The sequence below is a fragment of the Anser anser genome, assembly GCF_964211835.1.
Source record: "Anser anser genome assembly, chromosome: 5".
Classification (NCBI taxonomy): Eukaryota; Metazoa; Chordata; class Aves; order Anseriformes; family Anatidae; genus Anser; species Anser anser.
This window is the reverse complement of record NC_139725.1, coordinates 32,855,207-32,883,092: the sequence shown is the minus strand read 5'-3', so window position 1 is coordinate 32,883,092 and position 27,886 is coordinate 32,855,207. Positions and strand designations below refer to the sequence as shown.

At 39.8% G+C, this 27,886-nt stretch overlaps 1 protein-coding gene across 2 annotated transcripts in view; it reads right to left on the bottom strand.

The window, feature by feature from the left end:
* Nucleotides 1-27,886, bottom strand: part of SPTBN5 (spectrin beta, non-erythrocytic 5) — a 98,847-nt gene that overhangs the window by 61,447 nt on the left and 9,514 nt on the right. For both annotated transcript variants that reach the window (XM_083836480.1, XM_083836481.1), the window contains 24 exons: nucleotides 24,779-25,410; nucleotides 24,017-24,155; nucleotides 22,379-22,611; nucleotides 21,766-21,919; nucleotides 20,765-20,965; nucleotides 19,487-19,693; nucleotides 18,443-18,634; nucleotides 17,692-17,844; nucleotides 16,995-17,125; nucleotides 15,058-15,309; nucleotides 14,068-14,355; nucleotides 13,179-13,425; nucleotides 12,269-12,408; nucleotides 10,863-10,962; nucleotides 9,427-9,597; nucleotides 9,159-9,323; nucleotides 8,148-8,374; nucleotides 7,118-7,304; nucleotides 6,101-6,301; nucleotides 4,674-4,790; nucleotides 3,832-3,995; nucleotides 2,073-2,205; nucleotides 1,094-1,239; nucleotides 11-125 (listed from right to left, as the gene is read on the bottom strand). In XM_083836480.1, the coding sequence (XP_083692606.1) occupies nucleotides 11-125; nucleotides 1,094-1,239; nucleotides 2,073-2,205; nucleotides 3,832-3,995; nucleotides 4,674-4,790; nucleotides 6,101-6,301; nucleotides 7,118-7,304; nucleotides 8,148-8,374; nucleotides 9,159-9,323; nucleotides 9,427-9,597; nucleotides 10,863-10,962; nucleotides 12,269-12,408; nucleotides 13,179-13,425; nucleotides 14,068-14,355; nucleotides 15,058-15,309; nucleotides 16,995-17,125; nucleotides 17,692-17,844; nucleotides 18,443-18,634; nucleotides 19,487-19,693; nucleotides 20,765-20,965; nucleotides 21,766-21,919; nucleotides 22,379-22,611; nucleotides 24,017-24,155; nucleotides 24,779-25,410 (4,695 nt within the window). The remainder of the gene's footprint in view (nucleotides 1-10; nucleotides 126-1,093; nucleotides 1,240-2,072; nucleotides 2,206-3,831; nucleotides 3,996-4,673; nucleotides 4,791-6,100; nucleotides 6,302-7,117; nucleotides 7,305-8,147; nucleotides 8,375-9,158; nucleotides 9,324-9,426; nucleotides 9,598-10,862; nucleotides 10,963-12,268; nucleotides 12,409-13,178; nucleotides 13,426-14,067; nucleotides 14,356-15,057; nucleotides 15,310-16,994; nucleotides 17,126-17,691; nucleotides 17,845-18,442; nucleotides 18,635-19,486; nucleotides 19,694-20,764; nucleotides 20,966-21,765; nucleotides 21,920-22,378; nucleotides 22,612-24,016; nucleotides 24,156-24,778; nucleotides 25,411-27,886) is intronic.

Here is a 27,886-nt window from a genome sequence, read left to right as displayed (position 1 = left end):
TATTTTTTACCTCAATATGGGCCAGAGCATCTGTCAGATCTTGGTAACACTTGTGAATCACCTCGGCATCTTTCAGCCGCTCACCTCGTAATCTGGTAATTTCCAACAGCTCCTCCCAGGAGTTCCTAGGAAGGAATGAGGGGAAAAAGAACACATGTAAGACATGCAAACTAGAAATAAAGGAGATTAATGGTCTGAAGAAAGACTAAGAACAAGTTCTCCTCTTATTTTTTCAGTCCTGCTATTAAATTCTGTTGAAGTGATTCTCTGAGGGGCAGCACATCTCTCATCCTACTCTGCCCATGTCCTCCTGTCTGCTCCAGGCACTTAAATTGATGCCTACATAAGGGCACCCCTCTCCAATATGCTCTTCGGGTTTTATATGCTACAGCCTTTGGCAGCTATATGGGAGAAAGGGAGGAAGATAGTGGGAAGAAAAACTCCTGAATGAAGCACATGCATGAAGCTCTAAAGATGCATACAACAGCTCCTCAACTACATGAAGCTGTCCCCCTAAAACTTCCGCACCAACATGGACACCAAATGGATGACCGAATCAGGTTCTCTTCTGATTGGGCTCAGTACTGCCAGGGCTCAGTACCATGCTTAGTTCTACAACTGACACAGCAGGATTTGGAGGACTGAATCAGACCCAACTACTTGTTCATCTTTTTCTTTTGGGCCAGCTTGGACCAATGTCAAACATAAGGGGTTCAGAACATCTTAGCAGCTGCAGAGCAGTTATGGGATTCAAGCTCAAAAGTTAAAAGCAATAAAGATTCAACTGAACACCCAGCCCTACAGTTAGGTGATTCTGTTTCAAAAGGCAAAGGAAGTTCACTCACCCCTTGTTTGCAAAGCACCTCCAGTGCAGTTTGCAAGAAGGCAAATCAGCAAATAGATAATGTCTGCATTATAGTAGCTTATTTTTAAATGAGGCCTGGCAACTGCCCTCTGTCAAGTGAGCAAACTACGTATTTTACAATTAGAGAACTGGGTGGATGTACCTTACCTTTTTCTTATTTCTTCCCACTTCCTTTTCAAGAGTGAACTGAAAGGACAAAGCATGATAGAGCCAACACAAGTCTCCTACCTTAGTTCTTTCTGCTTCTGACGGATTTCACGGGACTCAGAATGCCCAGAGTTTAGCAAGCTTTCTGCCAGCTGCTGGCAAGTCACAACTCTTTTCCCAGCTGCTTCCAATTGGTGTTGGAATGTGTTATATTTGGCACAAAGTTGCTTTTGAAGAAAACAACAACAAAGGTATTTTGAGAGTTGCTTTTTCCAAAACATATCTGCTCAGCTGTCAGAGAAACAAGTAGCAAGCTGACCATATTCAGAGATAGAGAAACTACAGAGGAGGGTATCAATGACTGGATTTTACCTCCAAAGACCATGAGGAGCTACAGATTGTTAGCAAAACATGAAGTCTGTGATGCAGATAGAAGGCAGAAACATGATTACCAGGGATAGCAACAAATGTTTATTTTCAATGTACAATGAATTTTAATAAATAATACATTTTTACTTCATGAATGCAAAAGCTTATTTAATACTTTAAGTGAATACTATAGTCCAAGTTTAAGATTTAGGACACAACATATTTTGAAATAAATGTTAAAAATGAGGATTCCAAATGGCTATCAACTTCTAATGGGCTGACTTTATACTAGTTTCTGTGCCATATAAAAAGGTATAGCTGTAGATATATCTGTTCATTAGTATTTGTGATGAAAAAATCCTTAATGTACACCACATTTAAATATCTGGCTATTAAAAATAGGTTTCTCTTTGAATCTCTGAAGGCTTAGGCATTTTACTGTGCAGTTGTTTCATGCAGTTCAGGTCCCACAGTAACAAGATGCAAGTATCTAGCAGTGCTGCCTGCCTGTCATAACCAGTCAGTCTTTCCCGCTCACCCTTCAACCTTTTCTTTCCCTTTCCTGTCTCCTAGTGATTTATACTTAATTCTTTCTTTATCTTTTGAGTTTTAAAGGACAGCCTTAGAATCTTTTTACAGTCTGACTGCATATAGTTTGCTTGTTTTTAAGATTGTTGCTCAAAAAACTCACCAAGACATGCTCATAATCATTTCCATAGTCTTCAGAGCTTGCTGCTTGTTTCTGCTGAGTGATCCAGTCCTGCAGATCTTCGTATTCCCGTAGGAACTCATGCAAGGCAAGAGTCTCATCCAGCTTCTTCCCTCTGTTGGGGGAACGAGACAAGGACAAGACAATACAATTAGATGGTGGGAATAAAAGTGCAGGGCAATGAATAACTTTCTTCCCACTGATCCCCAAAGCGTCTCATCATCAAAATTCACTGTCTCTAATAAAAGAGCTGACTTTGTTTCTCACTGGAAAGGACAGTTGTAGGATGACAGCTGTCAGCCAGGTCAGACTCACTGGCTGAGGTTTCCAGAAGAGCACAGTACCTTGCTGAGCTCTCTCCCTGTTCAGTTTTGTTTGTTTTTAAATGAGAATACCTTTTCTTTTGAACCCGTCTTTCTAAAGATGATTGTGGTACTTATGAAAATGAGAAGGAAATCTAACTAAAGTTGGTGCACCAGGAAGGCAAGTGCTATGAAAGACATTCTATGTAATTCAGCTCACATTACACATGCAGCAAAACTGCTGCAACTTGCTGCATATTTATGATTGCCTAGAGTATCTTATAATACAGCCTGACACACTACAGACCGTACACAGTAAACAAAATTCTAACTTTCCATCTGTTAACACTGCCTTTCATTGTGCAAATATTCAAGCAAAGGTGAACCTTGTCTGAATCACAAATGTTCATCACAAGACACGGAGCCTGCTCAGAGTGTCCATCCCACCAAGGGGAATGCAGACAGGAGGTACAAAGCAGAGCACCAATAAGGCACCAGGAGACCCAGATTAATGTTAAGCATGAAACAACACAGAACATTTCTGCATTCAACATACTCAAATATTTTATTATTTCTAGATCATTTATTTCTCTGAACTTCTAATTCACGGGAATTTCTATTCATGCTTCTACTTTTTAAATTGTAAACAAAATAGAAACAACAGGTAAAACATCAGCATTACTGTGGACTTAAGTATTCCAATTTTCAGACTCGTTTATTTATTATGCTACTTGCAGAGCCCTATTCCTTTTCTGAGTGATTTTTTTTTTTTTTGTGGAGCAAAATCCTAAAATGTCCAAACAGACATTTGTTCATTCCCAACAAGCTAAAAGTATTTTAAAACCCTGGGTACAAGAAAACTGCCTTGCTATAAGTTTTTATTGTAATAATAGCAGAAAGGAAGTGAAATAAAAAGTAAATGACTCATTCATGAACAAAAGCCTTCCTATACTAACACTGCCACTGGGCATAAAAATAAGTGTAACTATAATTGCCTCTCTTATGCTATGTAATGAATCAAGTCATTTTAAAGCAACACTAAGGAAACCTTTTAAAAACAAATCTTCCCCCACCATTTGATAGCAGATTCCAAATAAAAGGAAAATCAGAATCTGGCATCTCAGGTCACTTTAAGGAGGACGATGAAGTGTGAAGAGGAAATTTGGAGGCTTCAAATCCTTAATATGCAGTGAAAGTCCTTAAACAAAATGTAGAGCTTTTGCTTAGTAATAATAAAAAGCTCATAGGTGCACTGAATTCAAATACAGAAACAAGCAATTTCTTGCATACAGTTAGAAAAAGTAGAGTTGATAGATATGATAAAAATTCTAGTGAAGTAACTGGAAATATTCTTTATTGACTTCAACAGGCTTTGAATCAAACCTAGGATCCAGGGGGCAATTTAGATTAGAGTCAGTTATGTATTTTCTAGTTCATACCTTGCTGCTGCTAGTTCCTGCAACTCCTGCAGTCTTGCGTGAACTTGTTGCTTTGGTGCATCAACCTCAACATACTGAATAGAGCCCGCAAGAGGAAGATTTTGGGCACTTTCACTTAGTTCTTTCAGCAGGTTTTGGTAAACAGCAATCTCATGCTGCAGTGCCTGGCAGAGAGAAGAGTGGAATGAGAGCAACTTGTTCAAGAGTTCCACTGTTTGAAATTTTGCACCAGCCTATGGTGTAATTGATGAGACATTAAAAGAGAAGAACATGACTTGAACAATTTCAGATAATTTTCTATCAATATTTTTTGGAAAAAAAGAAAAGGTACATAAAATCAAACAAATTGGATGAATGAAGACGATTAGAAATTCCTGATACATTTTTAGGCAAAGTATTCCTGGAATAATAATACTCAAACTGTATCTTTGATTCTAGGAAAAAAAAAAAAAAGCTTCTCCATGCATATGTCGAGACTGAAAAGCAGGTATCAGATCACAGTTAGTTTGGCCTCAGAAAAATAAGATGAGAATATTTATCATTCTCTTTTTTTGCCAAACTACTGTTCATTCAGCACTAAAGTGTGTTTCTTGCATACCATAACATCTGTATACTACACACATGAGACTCTCAGACTCTCTTATTCTAGAGTATGCAATGCAAAGGAGATCCTAGCTCTGTTAAAAAACCTGTTTGGCAATGGATGCATAAATTCAAATCTTATAGTGGAAATTCCTTCTCAAAGCAACATAGGAACTCAGTTCTTTCACTTATCCACAATCACAAACTTGGAACATTTCTTATTTAATTCTTCAAGAATTACTAAAAAACTTTTGAAATACCTTATTTTTCTTGAGGAGTTTCAGTGTTCCATCTTCATCCTTACCATAGTCCTTGCTGGTCACAAGCGGACGTTTTTCTGCTATCCAAGTCTCCAGGTCTGAAGTATTCATTAGAAACTATCAGTTAAAGAGAAAGCAAATTAACGTCTACTTCAACTTCCGTAATACTCATATCATTCTTTTGATCTAGTAAATTTGAAATGGAGACCTTACTACAGTAAGGTCTACTGCAATGTGATATTGAATAACAAATAAAGACTATTTAATCCCAAGAACTACTATTTCACATGAACCAGACTAAGTTGCAGGATTCTTGGAAGAAGCTGGGTCTTATTTCTACTAAGCAGTGAAGCCAAGGAAGACTATGTTAACTTTGCAAACTCCCTGAAAAAATGCTTTCTAAATTGCAAATGGAACTTGGTTCTAAAAATGGTTCTAAATGGAACCTCTTATAAGGATTTTATATGTACTGCCAGAGCAACAATTTATATATGTTGCTCTGTCAAATCATATGAAGGAGGCACAGATGGAAGATTTCCATGCAAGATAACTGAGATCTTTTCCAGACATCAAAGCTCTGGCAATAAGTTTCTAGTTGTCTTACTTTTTTTTCTTCACATTGACATTCTTATTTGATTTGTCTTTTACTAATGGTAGGTGCTAACAATGGGATATTTCTCCTTCCACTTTCTGAGAAGTTCAAATCACCTATAAAAATCAGGCTTTGTTAAGCCTACAGTATTGATAGCTGTTTTCACAGGTGGAGGAAATAAGATGATCAGATTCTCCAGGGAGCATACTTCAGGTGAGCGTGTGAGCTCTGTGCAAATGCTGTTTATGTCTACAAAACTACCTGTGTCATCTAAGTAACTGTACTTCCAATGATCCACTGATGACAGAACATTTGGATTATCCAGATAAATATTTGCATGCAATCTTTTTTTTTTTTTTTAAGCAGACTAAACTTATGGTCCAATATCCTGTTGAAACAATATGGTCAAAAGTCCTAACTTGTTCTGAGAGGAAGAGCTTTATCAGTTTTTCAATATCATTTTGTTGCTTTCAACAGACACAGGTTAGATCACTTCTTTTCTGATTTCCTTTGCATTACTTAAGTCAAAGCCTGATGCTGTATAAAGATACTGAGAAAGGAGGTACTATTAGGAAAAATGGGTGTCTTACACTCAACCATAAGGGATGGGTACAGAGTCCAAGCTAAACCTTTAGAGCACCAACTCTGGACTGGAGGCTGCACTCAGCTGTGCAGCCCAGCCCTCCATTCCCTTGAGTCTCACCCCAAGTAGCTTAAGTGAATTCCAGGCCTATTAAAGGGAGAGACTAAAGCTGTTTTGTAATTCACTTCAAAACTTTAGTCCTCTTGTTTCTCTGCAAAAGCTACTCTGTGAGTACTCTGCTGTAATTTATACCTCCTGGAAGCCAACTGAGTGCTGCAGCTGCTTCATCCTTTCCTCACAGGCCTTCTCCAGGCCCTGCCAGGCAGTCACAAGTTCCTGGCATTTCTCATTTATTTTCTGAGCTGATGGATGCTGGCCCACAATCATTGTCCTTCCTTTATCCAGGACCCGCTGGACTTGCTGCTTGTGAGCATTCACTTCTGCCTGCAATTCCTGGGAATAAGAAAAAAGAAAAACGAGGAAGAAAGGAAGGGCATGTGATGATACAGACATTTCTATGTTCTCCTAGTCATAAACAAAACTGGCAGCTGGTGATGGTCAGCACAGTGTAGCAATTATCTATGCCAGTGAGCACAAGGACTGTTGGTTTCCACAACAGCTGCAGCCTGAGCTGCCAGTCTTATTCCCATTTGTATAATATTCTGCTGTTAGTACTACTGTTGAGGGAAGAGATAGGATCTGCAAGGTGACAGCAGGCATCTTTAACTTCCCTCCAACCTCAGCATTACTCACCAAAGTCCTTGGCCCAGTGCTCTGGCCTGATTCTACCCTTTCTCCTTCCCATGTTTTAGGCTCTCCTACGGGATACCACACTTACCTCAAGATGACATTGCACGTACAATGAGTGCAGTTAAGTATAGAACTAAAATAGTATGAGCATATGAGAGTTAAAATATTCTACTAAGACCACTGCACAAAGCAACTCACTCCTTCTATTTAGTGTGAGGTATACCAGCTTTTTTTCCACTTTTAATGGGAAGAGTTATAAAGTTTCTCAGAATTGGAATACTGTAAAACATGACAAATTTTGTAGATCCTACAGGAATTCCTTGTTTGTTTTGGAAATCATCACCACATTGCTGATTTGTCTCAATGTGCTGGAATCATACTTCAGCAAGAGTATGCCACTACATTTTGCTTGCAACAGCCTTTCTGGAAGTAAAGGAGAACACTGCAGGTGCTGGTTTGCAGACCAAGGTGAAGTCCAATGTGCCAACATGCTATAATACACTTGATTAAAGGAGTTACCTTGTGTTTTTGCAACAGGCTTTGAGCAACATCCAAAGATTTCCCACAGTTGGTAGAATGGGCAATAGGCAAACGCTCATTAATCCAATTCATCTCCATGTCATGGTAATGGTAGAACTCGTAAAGATCCACTGCAGCTTCCAGCAACTTACGTCTCTCATCAAGAGGTGCTTGTAAAGACTCAAACCTAGGGGTCATCCATTAAAATATATGTTAAACAAAGCTTTACCCCAGTCCTGCAAAGGGAATTGGCCTATTATACCACAGGAATGATAAGAGAACACTGGACACTTACCTCTGCAATTAAACTTCAATGGATAGTACTGGCTGTACATACAAGAACCCTTTCTCCAGAAGGCTACTTCTGGCACGTATGGAAGGGATTTGACATGAGGGCAGAGGAAACGGGACCAGAGCTGTATGAAGTCGTGAAGCTGTTGATAAGGCTTTGCAGTAATATAGCCATGCATGGATCATGCAGCTGCAATATATAGTGCTAGTGGAGAGTTAACACTCATCTTCTGTTTAGCAAGCCTACATCTAAAGGGGAATACAGTTAACGCACTATCCATGCCTCAATTTCCAGCCATTATAGTAGTGTTCTTTGGAAGAAAGAGAATTTCAGTCCACTTTTTAGTTTAGACTTATATGATAACAACAAACTCCAGTAGAGGGAAAAAAGATTTACATTTTTGAAGCCATAGGCTTGTCCTGTGATGTTTTAAGGAAGCTAGTCACTACTGAATACTGGATCACTGCTCCTCTTAGCAAGCAGCTGGATGACCTATAGGTAACCGATGGACCAGAGTAGGAGGGCAGCAGACAAGAAGTAAGTTCCAGCAATAAAGATTGAGGTGGGTCAACAGGCAGCTGTGCATGTACAGACCAAAGCACTATTGTGGCAGAAACAGTAGGAAAAATAATTCCTGAGCATGGGTTAAACCTAATCAACAGAAAGACATCTTCTAGAATGTGGAACAAAAAATGCTATGTCACAAGGGGTGGAAACACAAAGAGAGTGGTACCTCACCTTTTCAGGTATTTCTGTGTTTCCTCCAGAATCCTCTGGGAGTCAAAGTGATTGGTGGCCATTTTCCTCGCATGAGACACAATGGAGTTCATTTTCTCTGCCAGCTCACGTGTCTCATTTTCTAGCTGCCTGTGCTGCTTGAGTAGATCACGGCTGGAGCGCAGATCATGGCCTGTCTCTGATTCCTGAAGAACCTTCTCAATTTTCTCTATCTTCTTTTTGGCATCCTACCGGGAAAAGGTTACTGCACACTCATAATGACCTTGCAACATCATTTTCTTTCACTCAGCTATTCCCATGACAGCTTCCTGGATACAATTTTTAAATTTGTATGTTCTTTCTTGGTAACACGATGCCAGGTGTCTATAAGAGGCATCTCCTGGGAATACTTCGCTTTGTTTTCTATTTTGGTGTACTTTTCTTTCCCAGCCACTAAAGTACACGATTACAAAATCATCTCTTTGAACTGTCTTCAGTGACATTATATAAAACAAACTTCAAAGGCTTCAAATTTTAGCTTTTAATTTCAATACAACAGCAGTTTCATTAAATATTAGTATCTGGAAACAGCTTCACAGCATATTGTTCCTCTCATACAATTTGCGTGGATTACTTATTTAATGTAATGCCATGACTCCAACCCTCAAACCGACTCCAAGCAAGCCGGCATGTTTGCATAGTGTTTAATCTTGCAGATACTTTTGATCTGTTTCTCAGTATTCGATAGTCACATAGATGCAGTGCTGAGCCAGAGTTCATCAGCTTTGCGTCTTGGTGCCATGCTGGCACTGTTGTCCTGCTCATAGCTTTAGTGTGCTAAACTGGCCTTATATTGGGGTTTCTCTCCTGAGACTGTAGGCAAAGTCCAGTGATCTGTCTGATATCCAAACATCTTAAAATATACTTTTATCTGCAGGGTATTCTGCTCTTTTTTGTGAGGATCACTCCATATCAACAGTGTAACCAGATTCCTAGGCCACCCCTCCCCTCTGCAGCCCACCACCTCCTGACCTGGAGCAGTTCCATGAGCTGTTCTTGCTGCCCAGCTTGTCTCAGCTTGTCGCCTCGCTCTATCATCTTGCCATATAGTTCCTTCCACTTCTTTTGTAGCTCTGACATCTTGTTCTGTATAGAAACTGCAGCATAATGGCCATCTTGAACCATCTGATTTCCTTTCTGGAGAAACACAGCACAATTTTATTTTATTTTTTTTTTGAGCAGATCAGCTTCTATGAAGTTTGGTACAAGATGGAAGACTGAGTTCCAAAACCGCCTTCACCTTTATTAGTGTTGCAAAATGCTTCTCATTAGCCATCATTTCCTTCTCAGCAGCCTCATGCCACTTCAGTTTGCGTAAAACATTTGTTGGATCACGATACGATTCGTCTGATGCAATCTTGTACTTCTCTTCCATCCATATCAAAAGCTCAGCAGCATCACGATTAAACTCCTTACAGAAACAAATAGGATTAAATAGATTTAATTTATGTTTTTGTGTGGGTTTGCCATCCTTGCCATTAGGATCAAGCCCTGATTTTTCCAAGAGTTAGAAAATATGTTATATTTTCATATGAAAGTTGTTCTATATAACCAGCACTCTTAATTAAGGAGTTATGACATTGAACTATTGACTTCTTAAGCCCTCGGAGTAATATCTCTTAGTCCCTTTTTACAATACATACTAATCTGTTGAATTCTATTGTCAGCAAAGGTATGCACTTTTTACACACTATTTGAATGATATGTGGTCTAACCTTCCCATATCACTTTGTGTCTCAGCACTGGAAGATAAGTTCTTTCCAAAAGTACTGTTAATGTAAGTATCATATATAACCAGCATAAAGTGGTGTGTCCCAATTATGTATTGTGTACTTTGGTAGGTATTTTCATGTAGGGCACCTTATAGGAAGAATAATAATCATACTTATTGTTTATTCATTTCTTTATAAACCCTTTGAGTGAAAAAGTTTTGTGAACAGAGTCTAAGGGACATAGAGGGAACTTGCCAAATTTGCATCTACAACAGAAAGCCACGATAAAGTGTCCCGGAAAAATCAAATCCCTGAGGTAAAGTCCTTCTTTGTATGTATAGCAAATAAAAGCAATAAACAATAATGATGAAGACCTGATTAAAATGAAATTAAAATGCAAAAAAAAGTTAATCTTGTTCTAATTGATGCTTTTCGAACTGTAACACTTGACTGATTGCTTTAAGCACAAGAGAACAAGCACAGGTAACACTGCAGTAGCAGAACCTGATCTCATCGCTCTGAAGAAAAACTGTCACTAGGAATTCAGAATGTGAGCCAGAAGTCATCCATTTATAGTTATGAGTAACACTTTCTTTAAATATTCTCCATAATTACTTTAATCTAGAGTAAAATGTTAATTTTTGCCAAATGATTAAGGCTCAGAAAAATATTAAGTAACGAGTAGAATAAACTTATCCAGTAGGTAAAACATTCTGGTGATATTTTTCATTTGATGTCTCAATATTTGCTTTTGTATTTTGCTCTGGTTATAGCTTTGGAAGATCTATCACCAGTGCATCACTTCCTCTCTGGATAGTGATGTTCTCTGTCTCATAACCAAAGAGAAAGTGGAAAGTGAGCTGCAGTAGGAATGCTCAGCAGTTTGAGATATGTCTCTTACTAAGCCAAGGGGTGAAATTACTTCACGCATGCCTGACTAAATCTGCAGATTCAGTCATTTTACCTGCAGTTGCAGGGAATCCAACAGCCTCTGTTTTCTCTCAGCATTGCTTTGTATCAACCGTTCCCATCTTTGCCGGAGTGTAGCCATTCTCTCTTCGATACTACCAAGATAAATAACAAGTCCAATGTAGTAGTAGTAGTCATATAGATGCCCATGGTTATACTGTATTCATTAGTGTGATATCACTGGAATCTAGTTCAACACATCTATTGACAGGAGGAAGTGATATATGGCCCTGTCCTACGACCATGCACAACTCATCTGGAAAGCAGCTAATGCTTGCCAGCTGCTCTGGATTTTCCTTTTGTATAGCTGTGTTACATTCATGAATTGCAGTCATGCATGTTTGACTACAACACCTAGACCCAACTATTCCACCTTAACTAATAATTTTACCTGTGATACAAGTGCAATGATGCTCTGGAATGGCCTTCTAATGGTAGTAGATTTGGCAAGAAATCTGGTTTTAAGAGCAGTTTTATGAATTTGTGGAAGGAATTTTCAAGAAATTATCACTTGTTATCACAAAACCACAGTCTGTTTGACCTAAGAGGTCCATTATGACCCTCAATTTCTAATTCTTTTTTTATGCAGAGTTCCCTTTTCTAGCTTCTAGTGGGTCTATCACAGTAAAGGAATTACAGATGACACTTGAGCTTCCAGAACAACACAAAGGAGCTGTTCCTGATGATTTATTTCCTTGTGAAGTCATTTGTAAATTTTTAACAGCAAACATACTGTATACATTATAAACATATATGATACTGATAAGTGAAAGAAAAAATGAATTATGCAAGCATTTAATGTGCTTATGTTAAAGCAGTTTTAACACTATACATAGTTTACGATAAAAGGAGAATTACTCTAGTGTTCTGTAAAATGCCATTTTTAACCTAGAACATTTCACTTATTTGTTCTGAGAGAACAGGAAGCTTATATCTTTCTAAAATACTCTCCTTTCCCTGCCCTCATCCAGCAAATCACAGTCTGGAAAAAGAATCATAGAATGGCTTGGGTTGGAAGGACCTAAAACACCACCAAGTTCCAACCCCATTGCCATGGGCTGGGTCACCTCCCACTAGACCAGGCTGCTCAAAGCCCCATCCAACCCGGCCTCGATGTCCCATCCAGGGATGGAACACCCATAGCTTCTCTGGGCAACCTGTGCCAGTGTCTCACCACCCTCATAGTAAAGAATTTCCTCCTAACATCTAACCTAAATCTAACCTCTTTTAGTTTAAAGCCATTGCCCTTTGTCCTTGGAGTCTGAATCCTGTCTTAGAGAAAGATTTTCATTTCACTCTAATCATACTGGATCATTTATTAAAACTAAATGCTTCCTGTGGAATCCCTGTTCTTTCTAGACCCCACCTTGGAACAAAAAGAGGGAAGGAGTCTGGACTCACGCGTGAGACGCAAAGTGCCTGCTTTCTATTAGGTTCACCCCATTTTCATTAAGTGCTTCAACTCGTCTCTTCAGCACCATTAGCACTTGTTCAAATTCACGATGTTGTTTCAGCAGGCTTCGAACAGCATCTACATGGTCCTGCATTTAAGAAAGAAAAATTGAACAATTTTTTTCTAGGTCATATGTTGTTTCTGTAGCAAAAAAAAAAAAAAAGGACCTTACTATCCCCCTTCTCTTTCAGACAGATGGACACTGTACATTTAGCACATGCATAATACGTTCAGGGCTTTAAACAAGCAGCAGATGTGTTTAGGCTTGTATCATATCTGTTTCCCCATCTTATTTTTGTTCCTAAATTATGTTTTTTTTTCACCTTTTAAGAAAATCTGTATTCTGCATCTATATGCCAGCATGGCCTTAATTAATAAAATCTCCAGTGAAGGAGAATAAAATTCTCCTTCACTGATCTTGTGAATATGATCTGCATTTGGTTTTTCCCTTCATTTGGTTTAACATTTTAAACATAATTACTGAAAAGAAAAAACGTATTTTTTTAAACTGAGGTTTTTATTTCAATGAAAAAAAACTAATTATGTTCAAGCTCAAAATCTTTTTTTAGCATTAGACACCAAACTGGTTACTGAACTGTTTTTAAATCATCTGACATGCAAACACAGCAACAGATCACAACTCTAGCTATTTTTAAAAATGTTTTTGAGACAATGTGTCTCCTTTTCATTATGATGAATAAGAACATAAGAACATGAATAAGAACCTGAAAGTCGAGTTTCAAAGTATGAAATGCCATAACTATAAGAATGAGGAAGCTGATTTAATTAAGAAAATTGTTGTGACTCCCTGGATGGGGAGAGGAATTAGGAAGAAACAAAATCAGCTGCTGTACGTACCCCAAGGTCATCTCCCCGGAGAAAGGCCTCATGGCTAGAGAGGGCAGCATTGATACGGTCTCCTTCCCTGTTGAACTTCTGCAATTCCAGGCCATCCTGCAGCTTTTTCTGTCGCTGTTCCCATATCTTTTCCAGCTCTTTGTTCTCCTGGGCAAGCCTCTCCATGTACTGTAGGACATCTTTGGTCCTGCTGTTACTGGGTTGTTCATGGATTACTTTGCGCCCAAGCTCTTCTAGCTGCACAAATCTTCCAGAGAGAAAGAAAAGTGATACCTCACTGCATGAGAGCATATGAATTCTCTTCTACCACAGCTAATTTTTCTCTAAGCAGTACCTAGACACTAAGCTTTCCTCCCTCCCACTTGCTCTTTCCCTGCTAGCCATTATTGTACACTACAAAGTGCATGTAGTTGTTTGCTCAGAGATACAGGCTAGAGGTGGTAGGAAAGATTTCCCTATTTGGTTTGAAAACCCATATTAATAGGCTTTCCCATTAAATGGACAAGAGGATTCAACTCTGTATCTGGAACTTGATAATGATACAGAGGAACAGAACTGAAGATGATAGCAACTGGAAACATAAGGCCTAGGAAGAGAAGAACTAGGTGAAATGAAATAAAGTGCAGGTGGCATTATTCCAGTGTCAGGAGAGCTTGTGAAACACTCCTCCAAATAGACATTTCCCCCTTCTTGCCATCAGTATAAAAATGCAAAAAATAACTGGATTTTGTGTTCAGCCATCTCCTTCTGACATAAAGTTTCATGAGCGTTTAAATAAACACTCAGTGTAATTTTCATGCACAATTTATGTACACGACAGACAAGTTTCATCTTCACAGTACTGTTGTAATATCACTCCACTCTGCCCAGCCTGATAGAATCTCTTTACCTTTCCTTCTGAGACCTAATTTCTTTCAGAAGGTCCTGATGTTCCCTCAGCAATTGCTCTGCAGAAGCCACATCCACACCCATTTCTTCACTGCTCAGTTTCTCCCTGATGCCTTCTCCCCACAGCAGAAGCCTGCGGCTCTCTTGCAGGAAGGACTGTTGATTTTGAGCCTGCTGCAGAACGTCCCGCTTCTTTTGGGTCTCCAACTTGAGCTTTGTCAAAAGCCTCTCCATGTTCTCCACCTGCTCCGTGATGGCCTTGCTCTCCGCAGGGTTGGTGTCTTTAATGCTGCAGCAAGAAATCAAATACATTCAATTGGATGAACGGCTTCAGGCATTTAAAGCTTGAGACAAGGCTCTTTAAAAGTAATAGATTTGAATATTTACATTTCTGTTAAAAAGAATGTCAGCTAAGGCACCAAATACTCTAAACTAGAAAGAAATATTGGTGTGAAAATGGTGTACTGAATAAAATGCAGCCTCTTGAAAGACTCTGGTAACATTCTTGTGGGTCAATTAACTCATTCCCATTGTGAATGTAAAGAAGACTCAAAGAAGTAAAAATCTTTAAATTCCTGTTTCAAATTCAAACCCTACTGCACAATTCTCTGTTATCTTTCTTCTTTCATCTTTGCTTCCCCTGATTACTGTCTTTCAGGACCTAAATGATAACAAATACAAAACGTGGAATTAACTCCCATTAGTAGAGACAATTTGACAGAGCCACAAACAATCCTGTGGTTTTTACAGATTCCTTCTACAACAGCAAAGCCTGGAAACAAACACTTCATCAATCACATAGGCATACTAAAGAAACATATACTATATTATAATACTATAGAAACAATATATATAAAATAATATAGAAATAATACTATAAAGAATTTCCAAGGGAAACTTCACAGGCTGCTCATTCTCTTCATAGCCATTATTTACAACGTGATCTTAGAAAATTAACAAAGAATACAGAAACAAAGAGCAGATTCCTTACGATTTTGCAACACTCCTCAAGTACTCAATTTTCCTCTCCATCACCAGGACCTCTCTCTCAACTGCAGACAGTTTGCGCTTGTTTGACTCCAGCCCAGCAGGTGAGTTCCCTGGTTCCAGATCCCTGAGCTGTACCATCTTGTTTTGTAGTAGTACTCCAATGCCCTGACAGTCCTGAAGAAAGGTCTTCACATCAGCCACTCCAATCAGTTCTGATCCCTTCTCCTCCTTCAGCGATTCCATGCGTTCCCACCTTGGAGAGAGAGAGAACCCGATTACCTGCATGTAGCCTCAGCCACTACCTCAGAACATGCCACCACCTAAAAAACAGATTCAGTGTGTAGCCTTTGTTACACAAAGTTTTAGCCAGAGTGAGATTTGTTTCTGAGTTGAATTCAGAAAACAAGAAGGGAAGCATATATCCTTTTTCTACTCATTGAAGTCTTATGTAACAGACTTCATCAGAACTTAAGTGGGCTGAGTATGTGAACAACAGTGCTCCCCAGCAACCTCAAGAGTTCATCACAGTGACATCTCAAACAAGGGAATCCTGTTCAGGTGACCAGAAATACTGAACATGATGCAAATAAACAGCACTGGTTAAAACTAGGACCTGGCTGTGCCTCACAGTTTCAGTTGGGTGGAATGTACAGGGACATGTATACAACAGGTACCAAAGATACTTGGTGAAGACAAACAGGATTTACTGTTCCTTTCAATATTTGCTAAGGGCACCCTCACCCCAACCAATTAACCAAATCAGTTGCTGCAGTACAATATAAATAGAACTATTTGAATTCACTGCTGTTACCTGAGGATGGATTCACATTGTCCTTTCCTTATGCTGCAGTTTAAATATCTGAGTGTCAGGGGCCTGAGGGAACCCACTAGTCCTGGATGTATGACATCGGGCTCAGGACCAGCCTAGAGCTAGTGCAGCCGAGGCCTTCCCTCTTCCTGCTAGTGACAGTGGGGACAGCTGGGACTCACACCTGACCCTGGCTACCGTCCTGGGCCTGCCCTGTTTGCCTTCCTGTGGGACTGACCCTGCCTGCCAAGGCCCCTCTCCCATCCCCATCCCCTTGGCTCCCAGCTCCCCATCCTATACAGAGCAGCCAGCCCTTGCTGTACGCTGTCAGCTCAGGCTGTTTCAGCCATAAGCTGTTGCTGTGGGACCTGGTCCATGGAGCAATGTGTCCCCCTGACACATCCCTGGGGGGACTCTGATCTGGCCTGGGACCCACATGCCCTGGCCGTGACCAGGGCAGTCCTGAGCAGGCTCCCCCAGCGAAGGCTTGTGCAAGGCACAGTGACAGCCATGCTGTGAGGGGAGGCCAGCATGCAGGCCCAAGTGCCTCTTCTTCCCCCATGGGGGTTCGGCTGCCAGGCTCAAGGGCCCTGTTCTGCTGGTGGTTGCGGGGACAGACTTGGCAGGGAAGGGAGAGGTGCCAGGGCTGACCCCAGCCCTTGGTTGCTGCTCTCCTCAGAGGCTGTGCTGCAGGGTTTGGCCCAAGCTACAGCCTGGCTGCATCACAGCCCTGCTCCAGCCCAGGCATGGCCCTGCTGACTGAGACCCTCAGACTTCACCAAAGATGGATTTCCCGTCCTGACTGCAGCCTCTCCTGTCATCATTAGGGCTACAAGCTTCCCCTGTGCCTGATGGGCCCTGGCTGTGAGGCCCAGCTCCTCTTGGGAGCCCCAGACTGCTGGCCCCAGGAAGCAGCACCTTAACCTTTTGCTCCATTCCCATGCCGTTGGTGACAGCTGGAACCGAACTCAGCAAACTTCAGCTACATACGAAACCCACCCTCAGGCCAGTTCTGGGAGTTAAAAATCTATCAGGCTGGAAATCTCAGTGCAGTTTAGATCAGGCATAAAAAGGTCAGCTCTCCAATTGCCACCAGGTGACATTCTCCATTTTCCCAGTAGCACCTTTACCTGTTATTGATCTCTTCCAACCAAATCTGGATTTCAGCACATTTGCCAGGACTGCTCTTTCCATATTTAACAGCTAAATTTTCAATTTCTCCCAGTTGACCTTTCCCTGCAGCCAGTTCTGTTAAGAAACTCTAAAACAGAAAAGGTACAAAAAGAAGAACTTGAGGTTTGTTTTTTTTTCTTTCCAATTCTACGGACACAGTTCTCAATCATTTTTTGTAGGCACTCATCTTCTACTTTGACAGGTGACATCTCCACCTTGCTGTTCATTTACCTGCCTACTGACACAATACAGACCCGCACATGCAGTTCCCCTATAGACCTTCTGACTCCTCCTGGTGTGCACACTATGTCTATGCACCTATGTCCCACTCCATAGGGATGCAAGTGCACAATAGGATTTTTTCTTCACATGGCATTTTTCTTTAAGTGCCGTAACAGAAACCACAGAAAGAAACCTTTTACACGATGATATTTTTACCATGATATCATGTCCACAGGAGAAGTTAAACAGACATAATTGCATCAGCTTCAATAAGCTTGACCTAATTTATACCAAAGAAATATCTGATCTATGCACAACACTGTAAGTTGCAACAAAAGAAGGACTCTCAAAACTTCCCTTCCGATATCTATCCATTCTCCCAAGGTCAGTCTGATTTAAAAGGGGTCATCTGCAAGCAGAGAAAAGGGATACCTGATATTTCTGTTGCATGACTTCCACATTGTCTGCTTGAGGCTGAAGAGTCCGAAAAATGTTCTCTTTTTCTTTCATCCATGACTGAAATGCTTCGCAGGAGCTACAGAAGCGGTAATATCCGATCATCTCCTCCAGAGCCTTTTTCCTGTCCTGTAAAACAGATGAAAGATTAAGTGTTGCTGTAACAACTACTTTGTCTTTTGAAGGAAAAAGTTCCTTGCATTTAAATAAACTACAATACACAGGTGGTAGCTTGGTAGTTTTGATTTTTAGTGACAGATACTGCTGACAGAGAACAGAATGTGTTACCTTAAACTCACAATACTTCTTCCCAGAGCAAGTGATTTATAAAGTTTAAGAGAAGCAGTTAGTGTGCTCAGCCCTGGACAGGCAGCAAGGCCACTGTGCCTCTTGCTGCTGACTGAAGATTTACCGAAGACTTACCCCATACAACATGTTTTTGCTGGTTTGTTAGGCAGGACTGTAGCAGGTAGGAGTGAAAGTTAATAAATGGAGAATATGGAGAATGCATATTACATTTGTTTACATTTTCCAGCATTGATTTAGGACACTTCAGTGATAATCTCAACCCTGCAAGTTCCACCCTGAATAGCAGCTGCATTGTTCCTGACTGAGGCATAGTATTGGAACTGAAAAGCAGAAGCTGGCACAGCACCTAACCTCACTTTGCATTGCTTTGGACTTGGCTATTTTTGTGAATCACATAACATTAATGGGAATGCTGTACCTCAGCCATGCTCTGTAGATTTTCATAAAGTGAGTCTATTTCATCTTGGGTCTTCCAGATGTTCTCTGGAACAAAATGAACATCTGTACTGGAGCTTCCAGGAAATGCAGTTTCAGATGTAGCCCAGGTTCGGCTGAATGGTAGCTTAGTTGTCTTTTGATTCAAGTCACTTGGGGCTTCCGTCTTAACCATCTGTGAAGGAAAATTTAACAGAATCAAGTGGATGAATATTTATGATTTGGATAAAAAATTCACATAGAAGGAGAATTCGGACTTGCTAGTTCAGACCACAACATTCTGACCTTCTAAATAAAATATTTCCAGGATTTGTTTGAATCTGTTTCCTTTTTTATTTATTATTTGAAAGAATTAACCAAATAACCGAAAGACATTCAAATTTTATTTAAAGAAGTTTTATTTAGCTCAGTTTAAAATATTTTGACTAAAAATTCTCATTTTGTGCCCACATCAACAAGGGGTTTTCTTAACTTTAAAAATTGCTAACAAAACAAAGAATCTGCATCCTAATGCTTTTTTTTTTTTTTAATACTTTTTGAAGCTAGTTGAAATGAATACTATTATGAGAATAAAGGGTGAGATGGGATCTGTGAAGACCAGTGGAGGGAAATAATACAGATGAGCATATCTCTAGCATTTCACAGAACACTAATGAGGTAGGCTAAGACTGGTCAATGAACTTCGTCATCTAAAAATTTGCTTCAGTTCCAATTCAATATTTCTACCAAATTAAAAAAAATAATTCTCATATAATTTCCATAATATAAAATTATAAAAGTATCAGAGGCAAGGTAATTTTAAAACATAACCCATTCCATCCTGAAATGCAACAATTCAAACTTAACAAAACGTTTTATTCTCTTTGTTTAGAAAAGAAAATTCTGTTGAAATTGATGCCTTACTGAAAAAAATAGATAACATTCGAACAGTATTTTTCAATTGAAAAATATTGTGTGACATTTCTAGCCAGCTTTAATAATTATAAAACAAATGAACAAAATATGACATGACCACTCATCTACTTACAGCAGCTGGTGCTTGCTTTGCTGCGATACCAGCCTGCTCTTTCAGACGTCTCATCTCTGTGGAATAGGCTGTAATCTCCTTTTCCAGGCGCAAGTGACGATGCAGCAGGGCTTCAGCACTCGATTCATCTTTTCCATAGTCCTTGCTGGCCAGAAGGGGTTGCCTTTCTCGCAACCATGAATTTGCTTCATCAATGTCAGCAAAGTACTGAAGGGAACACAGAATTAGAAAGCACGTGGTTTCATCCTGAAGGTATCATAACCAACTCCTTTCTCTTTTGAAAATAATAAACAAGGCAGAAGTGACATTAGGTCTATAGCTATAGGGTTACCTCCAGGTGTTGTGACAGCTATAAATAAGGTGGCTCTAAAGCTTTAAGTCCTTGATGTTCTTCATTATTATACCGTACAGATAATTCAGAGAATCACAGTGAGTAAATAGATTCAAACATTGCCTTCTATAACTCTTTAAAGAAACCTAACTAAAGGTTTATGCTGTTTAATGGTAGTGTTGAAAGAAAGCTGGAATGTACGACATTGGTAGACACTTCATAATTCCAAAATATTTGTTTCTGAAGGCTCTAAAAATTAACCAGCAATGAACAATGAACTCAGCCTACAACAAAATCTTTTTTTCCCCCAGAAGTTGGCCAAACAACAAAATAAAAACCGTAGTAGTGAAGGGAAAAGAAAGAAGTAAAACACAATAATGATGTTAAATTTACTAGATAGAGGAGAGAATTTAGACTTTGTCAAGAACAGAGCTGTTAAGCTTTGTTCAAGCAACAGACTGAGGAAAAAATGCGGGAAAGGGACAATAATAATACCTGAAACTCTGTAATGTGATCTGTAAATGCTAATTTTATAAGAGCTACCTATCTGCAGATGTGTGAATGTTTGTATATGTAAAAGGTCTGTGTAGATCAGAAAGGCACAGTAAGATGTTTCCCAGGCTTTGAAAAAAATCATGGTTGATCCAAGCCTTATGGCATGCATGTTCTGTTTAGATTTTCTGTGTGGGTTGATTTTTTTTCTCATTCTAGAAAAAATGTCACACAGCTACCCCCAGTCACAGTACTCCGCTAGGCACAAACCACTCAAATCCCCTGCCTAGCTGGCTTGCAGGAGAGACAAGACTGAACAGCTGGAGATCTCTTTCTCATGACTGAGTGACACCTGAAGACTTCCTTGCACTGTTGCCCTTTATGCAGTGACACGGGGCAGAACCAAACCACATCTGTGTCCCCCGTACCATACGCCACAGCAAAGACCTGCTTACCTGTTTGATGAGAGCTGCTGCCTGCAGGCGACTTTTGCGATTAGCCACCTCATCCTGGAGCTGCTGCCACAACTTTTGGAGGTTGTCTGTCTGTCTCAGGATGTCGTCCTCACGTGCAGGATTCTTCTGGCCCAGCTCCCAGCCTCTCCTCATCACATCTGCGCAAATGGCCCTGTGGGAGTTGCATTCCGCTTCGAGAGCCTAGCAGTGGGTTAGGAGACACGTGAGCTCAACTCATTCACTCACCACCAGCTAAGAACAAAAAAGGGCGTTCCTATTCTCAGCTACTATAATAAATACATTTGCAAGAGCCCTGCGTCTTATCTGTGCCTATGACTTTTCCCTGAACCCTAGGATGATTGATCCCTGTTCCCCACACACAAGTAACCGTCCTACTTTTTGCAAAGGCAAGTTTATTATACAGTCTTCTCTGAAGGAGATATTTGCTTGTGGTCCACCAATTCAGGTGTCTCATGCCTTTCAGAAGCAGCAAGTACATAAACAAATGCACACACACATTAAAACTACTAAAGAGGCTCCTGTTTCAGTTTTGTCACTCTAGTCCAACTTGAGTGACAAACAAGGTCTCTACACTCGTTTATAATGATTCTTTGCGAGAAAAAGGCAGTAGCTCATATAGCTAAACTTGCGACATTAGTCCACAGCAAGCTTTTAGGAAAAGTGTTATTTCTACACAGTTTAAACAATGCTATCCATGGGGCTCCCACCCTAACTGCTGTTATTAGTGATCAGTTGTTTTTTTTTTTTTTTTTTTTTTTTTTTTACCATCTCTTTGTTTCCTCATATCTCTTCTGGCTAGGAAAAGTGATTGGGAAAAACAAAAAAATTTTTTTTTTTTTAAATTCCAAACACTGGTCATGACACTTGAGATAACAAGTGATTTGACAGTTTTCTTATAACTGCTGCACTGACTGAGGAACATAGATGTTCTAAAATTGTGCTATACACAAAGAAAAGACACTACCAGCGTGATAAGATACCTTGTGCTTCTGAATAGAAGCTGTAATCTGGCTGACATCTTTCCCTAATGTTGTTGTTCTTGCTAGCTTCCATTTCTCAGAGATCCATGATTCTTCCTCTTTGCAGTCACGGAAGAATTCAAATAGCTTCAAAGCCTCTTCTAGCTGAGATTTTCTGAAACAAAGAAACAAACAGTATATCTAAGTCAGAATTAGGATCCTAAGGAGAAAATGGTACAGAATAGCATAATCAAAGAGCTTCAGAACTTTGAAAACAGAAAATTCCAATGTCTCTAACTCCTTTTTGTCACAGCTTAATCTATTCATGCAAGAAAACATGGGAAACAAAGTAAAATTTCCCTCTACCTCTAGGAAATAAGGAGATAAGCATGCGATATTCAAACTACACATAAAGCAAGTCAAAAGAAATGCTGAGAATCAATCTATTCTTTATTTATAATAGCGAGTCATCTCTTTCAGTCAGCTGTAATAAAAAACACTTAAGTTGCTTGTGTTATGTCTTTATAAATGGAGAAATGAAAAAATTCAAATGTGAGGAAGCTGTGTCTTCTGATTAAGAGGGACTGATTGACTACCCTAATCAGGAAGAGGAGAGCCATAAGCAGAGTCCTACCGTGTTTTGCTCAGAACTATAAGGTTCTGATACAGCTGACGAAGCATCTGAACTTTTGCATAAAGCACTTCTGGTTTAACTGTGCTGTCCTTGCTGATTTCTGCTGTCCTTTGAGTGATGTGTGTCAGTCTGTCATCATAGGAAGAGATCTGCGAGTCAACCAAATTGTGCTTTTGCAGCAAATCTACTACTTCTAGAAGTTGCTTCCCACAGTCCTGGGAATTCACCAGTGCCTGCAAACAAAGCAAGAAACAAAAGGCATTGGCAGAGAATGCATCCAAGGGCTCAGTACAAAAAGAAATCAGTTCAAAGTTTCCTGTTAACTTTGATAGCTTCTAAATGTAAAAGAACAACGTCAGTTATGAAAAGCTGCCTAATTAGAGGAATCATACTTTTCTTTCAATTTCCCAAGATAATGGCAAGAATCCAGAGTTTCTATCATCTAGTTTCTATCATCTACTTTAGCAATGGTCTCTTCAAATAAGTATCTGTTTTTACATCTAAATTATTTCTGTTGAGTAAGCACTTAAGATCTCAGAAATCTTGTGCACAAGAATAGCCATTTCCTATACACCCATCCCTATGCAGATTGATTCACAATCTGTATTTGGGGAATTCTGCAATACCCCATTTAATGGGGTATTTTGAATGCAGGGCTTTTTTGTTTTAGAAACTTACTTGACTTTGCTATCTAAATAATGAAAATAGTAATTATTTCATTGTATTTTATTTGGGTCTGGTGAAGGAATTGTGTGCTTTAAATTCTGTTCTCTTCCTAATTGCATCAATTAGTCCAACGTAGGGTGTTATATTTCTTTACCAATCTTTCATTTCATATCCTCAGGCTAGCATGGTTCCAACAACATGATTATCAATAGATGTTCTTTGCTGACTAACACTAGGACAGACAGATTCATAACTTATGGATAGTTCTTATCTTTAATTTGAAATTCACAACTTTATATAACCTGTTGACTCCTTCAATTTAGGTATAACACATCCTTCAGTTCTAGGAATTTTTCTGTGTTTAAGTAAAACAAGGCAAGACCAAAGAATGTATATATGCTGTCTGCCGTTACAAAATCAATGTGAAAGCAGTTATTTCCTATGCTAAAGAGAAGACTTTGGGCTCTGACGCCCTAGTAACACTTGGAAATTCTTGCTAACAGCAACCACTGTGCATTTGCAGTAGAATTTTTCTCTCTTAGAAGTTTAGATACCTAAAACCCAGACATATGCCTGAGCTATGGAATTACCTGAGATGGAAACAGAAGGCTGTTTTTTTCCCCACTTTTGCCTTCAGACTTCTAAATTTAGGTGAGAGATGTACTGTCTTTATTTTACTACATAATTTGAACCTGTAGTGCACACCTAGCAATACCGTATCTGGCTTTATGATTAGAGAGAGTCCCTGTAACAAAGACTGTTTTTTCTCATGTAGGTACCAGCAATGACGACATTCACAGTTAGGCACCCATGTAAAAACGGTGTATTTGTTCTATAAATGACTGACTTATTTTATGTTGGTACCAGAAAGTGAGTACTGTAGTCCACAGCAGCCCCTGGAATACGGGGGCTTGTTCAGGGACACACACACGTAACAGGGTCAGCTGTGTGCTGTTGGAGAGGGATCAGTACCTGCAGCTCCTTCAGCTCTTCTGTAATAGCATCGATGTCCCTCAGAAGGCCCAGAATCTCCTGCATTGTATTCAGAGAGTGTTGTCGTTTTTGCAGCTGATCCAGAAGATCCTGCCATTGCTTTGAAATGCTGCTTTGCCTATAAGGGAAGGAGAGAAATGACTGACCAGCTTGGATCAAACATTTTGGGCAGCATGGGAAAAAAATCCCAGTGCTTGCAGCTTTAGAAGAGCTAAATGAACACACAAAGGTGTTGCTACTAGTGGAGGAGGATGGGCCACAATCGCAAAATAGGTCAAAGCAACTTTGTTATCTAATTAGTGTGGCCATGAGGATAAATTTTGTCTAGCATATCAATTGTCATTGACTTTTTAAATTTAGAAATTGATGTTTATGGATTCTCACACCTGACATCCCATACTGCTTTTATCTGATACAATGGAGAGGGAGGCATGGAACAAAAAAAAAAGTACTTTTTAAATGGCTACCTAAAGTAAAAAAATAATCTAAACCATGTCATAGGTCACAAACTGCTCTCATAAAGAGTTTGGTTTACTCTTGTATAACTGGGAGGGGAGGGGAGGGGAGGAGAAACCATTTATCTTATCTGCTGAAACTGTTCACAGGTAGAAGTTCCTGCCAGTTCTACCCATGGGGAGCAGAGCTATGATCCATAGCTACAATTCATCTTTTTCCTTCACACCACAAAAATTCAACTAATTTCAACCTTCGCCATTACATGGTCTTATGACCATCACTCACTTCTTCACGATCTGATCTTTGCTGTGATAGTTCTCCTGGCTGATGACCCTGGCCATTTCGGCCAAAGCTGTGAAGCGTTCCTTCCTGGGGAGTACATCTGCCACAATGGCTTCCAGCTTCTTACTGGCAGCTTCCATCCTGTCTGCACTCTCCGGCCAGAAGTCCTGCTTCCCAATCACTTTCCTCATGTCTTCCAAGTAGGACTCACGTAGGGCTGCTTTCTTCAGGAACCTCTGGGCTAGCTGTTCTAGCTTCTCTAGCCTCAGCATCTCCTTCTGCAGTGCTTTTCCGCGGCTGTGCTCTGCCTTTTCCAGGATAATCCAGTGCTTTTCCACATCCTGCAGTGTCCTCCCCTCTGGGGGCAGGTATGGTCGTTGGTTGTTGGCTCTCTGCTTGGTCCTGATGTTGAAGAGATGAGCTTCAATCATGCCCTTCTCTTGATATTTGGGGGGTTTCTCCACAGTGCGGAAGGTCTTGAAGTTGGACATGAGCAGCCACATTTCCTGAAGAGAGTTGGGGAAACGACGGTCATCCAGCTCAATCACCTTCTGTTTAATCCATTTCAGGAGGTCAGAGACCATCTGCTCATACAGAAGCTTCAAGTCATCTATTTCCTTCAGGAGGAACACGATCTGTAATGGGAATATAAAGTTACAAGACACATAAGAAGCAGAATAAAACAAGATGGGTAAACAGAATGCAGCATCTTCTTAAACTAAGCTTAGGAACCAAATACTGCAATATGTGTCAGGAAGGTAACATTTAACAAGCAGATTGCCACAGTCGTTGCATTTTTATAACAATCATAGAATGGTTTGGGTTGGAAGGGACCTTAAAGATAATCTACTTCCCATCCCCTGCCATGGGCAGGGATGCCTTCCACTGGGAATAGGTATATCACCAAGGTGGTAATAGCTGTCATACCCGAGGGCAGGTGAAATCCTAGAATGACCTTCCAATTTATCCAATGACACAGATAAATAAATATTCTTTAACATCTCATTTCAGTTTTTATTTGAGAAAAGGATAATTTTGGAATTAAGAACATGCGCATGGAGACTGTCAGCAGTTCCTGCGTGTGCTGACCAGAAAGCAAGAATCCCAAACTGAAGGTTCAGATTTTTTGTTTCACAATGGAACAAAATTAAGATCTTTTATAAAATTCTCTTTCATAAAAATAAACGATCTTATTCTATCTGTTAATATGCAATCACCTCCTCTTCGGCTCAACCACCTTGTGTGGGGAAGACCATCTGACAAGATCTTGGTTCTCTCACATGTCAACAAGCAGCCTGTGGTCAAACAGGTCCTTCTCAATCTCTTCTGTTGGAGCTATTTCACTTTATATAAATTATCAGAGAAACAGAATTCATCATAGCCGAACAGGGGTTGGTAAAAATGTTAACTCTGATTCAATAGTAATTTTTCAAGTTCATGACATTTCTCTCTTTCATCTGTGGTCTGGTTTGCATTTATCTCAACTTCAGGTAAATGCTATCCATGTAGCAAACATGAAATCCATAGTGAAATAAAAAGTGTTAGGAATAATTCATCCTTTCTTTCCATTTTATATATTTTTCCATCTTTGTATTTTTACTTTATATTTTTTTCCCTCACTCTAACTCAGTAGCCTCTCTGCAGACATCAGGGTTAATGCTGAACAATGTCATCTGCTTCTGTCGTCTGCCTGAGCCTGCCTGCCCCAAGCAGGCAGATTAGTAAGAGAGACGGCGCTGAGCAAAGACCCACGCCTTGCAACTGGTAATCTGCTTTTCCCTAGCAGAAAATGCACTTGGCAATGAATAAACATCACAGTGCTGGAAAAGGAGTAAAACAGCACCAACCTTGAGCGAAGGAAAAGTAGCCCATGGTGTCAGGGCTCCATTCTGTATTTTCTGCCATCGTACCCAGTTCTTGCTGAAAGATCCCAGTAAGTGCATGGTCACCTCATGTGGGTGGGAGAAAGCAGATTCACCTCCCCAGGGTGATTCTCACTGCCATCCTGGTCACCCACTTAGTCTCAGCTCAAAGGCTTCCTTGACACATTCAGGCTTCCCTCCCCAATCCTATTAGTAAATTCAGAGCTGCCTATTTGAGGGGACTAAGGACATGAGGAGATTAACATCTGCTTTGCTATCCTTCTCTATGCTTGTGTATGTAAGAAATGCAGGAAGACAGGAGAACAATATTAGAGACAGTGTAAAAATACTGAAAGAGACAGAGAAAAAGTATATAAGCGGAAAGAGAGAAAAGAATGAATATACAAAGTGAAAAAAAAATGGAGCACAACAAAAACTAAAAAACAACAGAGTAAAAAACATTATTGCTGTGTTTCCCCTTAATACAGAGACATAGTCTGTTAATTCTAGCCAAAAAGCAGAGTTTCAGGTGGAGTCCAGTCTAATCCCACTCTCCTCACTTACACCCAATCTTTGTTTAATAAAATTCGAAGTCTGGCTCTCATCTGAAACTTCTCTAGAGAACATCACTGTTACTGATACACATTTCAGGATCATCTTATTCTTGTTCCACACTGCTTAGCTGAGCAAGCTCTGCTTCACAAAAGGTTTCTGCCTTGTCACCACCAGGGATGTCCCAGTTTTGTGCCTCCCATTGAGCAAGATATTCCCCCTTAACTGTACAGGCAGTTAGTTACGTCCAGTTATACGTGTAGGCCCCAATCTGAGTGTACAGGTTTTCTGTGGGCTGTTTTGTATATTTGAAAAAAAAAAAAAACCACAAAAAAACAAACAATAAACAAACAAACAAACAAAAGAATGAATTATTCTGAAGGTAGAAAAGAAATTCTCTCCTAGGGAACTGATCTTCAATGAACAATCACAATATTTTGGCCAAGATCTACTCAAACTTCCTTCAGTTTTCCATTAGCAGGATGCAAGTAGTTTTAATGTGACTCATAGTCTTATGTAAGACTAAATGTACAATGAAACTGATTAAAATATATATACGTATTTTAGCTGTGGTTTGCTTTTTTTTTCTAGATTTCTCCCTTCTTTTGCGCGTGCTCATTTTTCACCTCTTTCTTTGCACTTTGGACCTGACTAAGGAGTTAGGAAGAAAGAATGAAGATTTTCATAGGAAACAGAA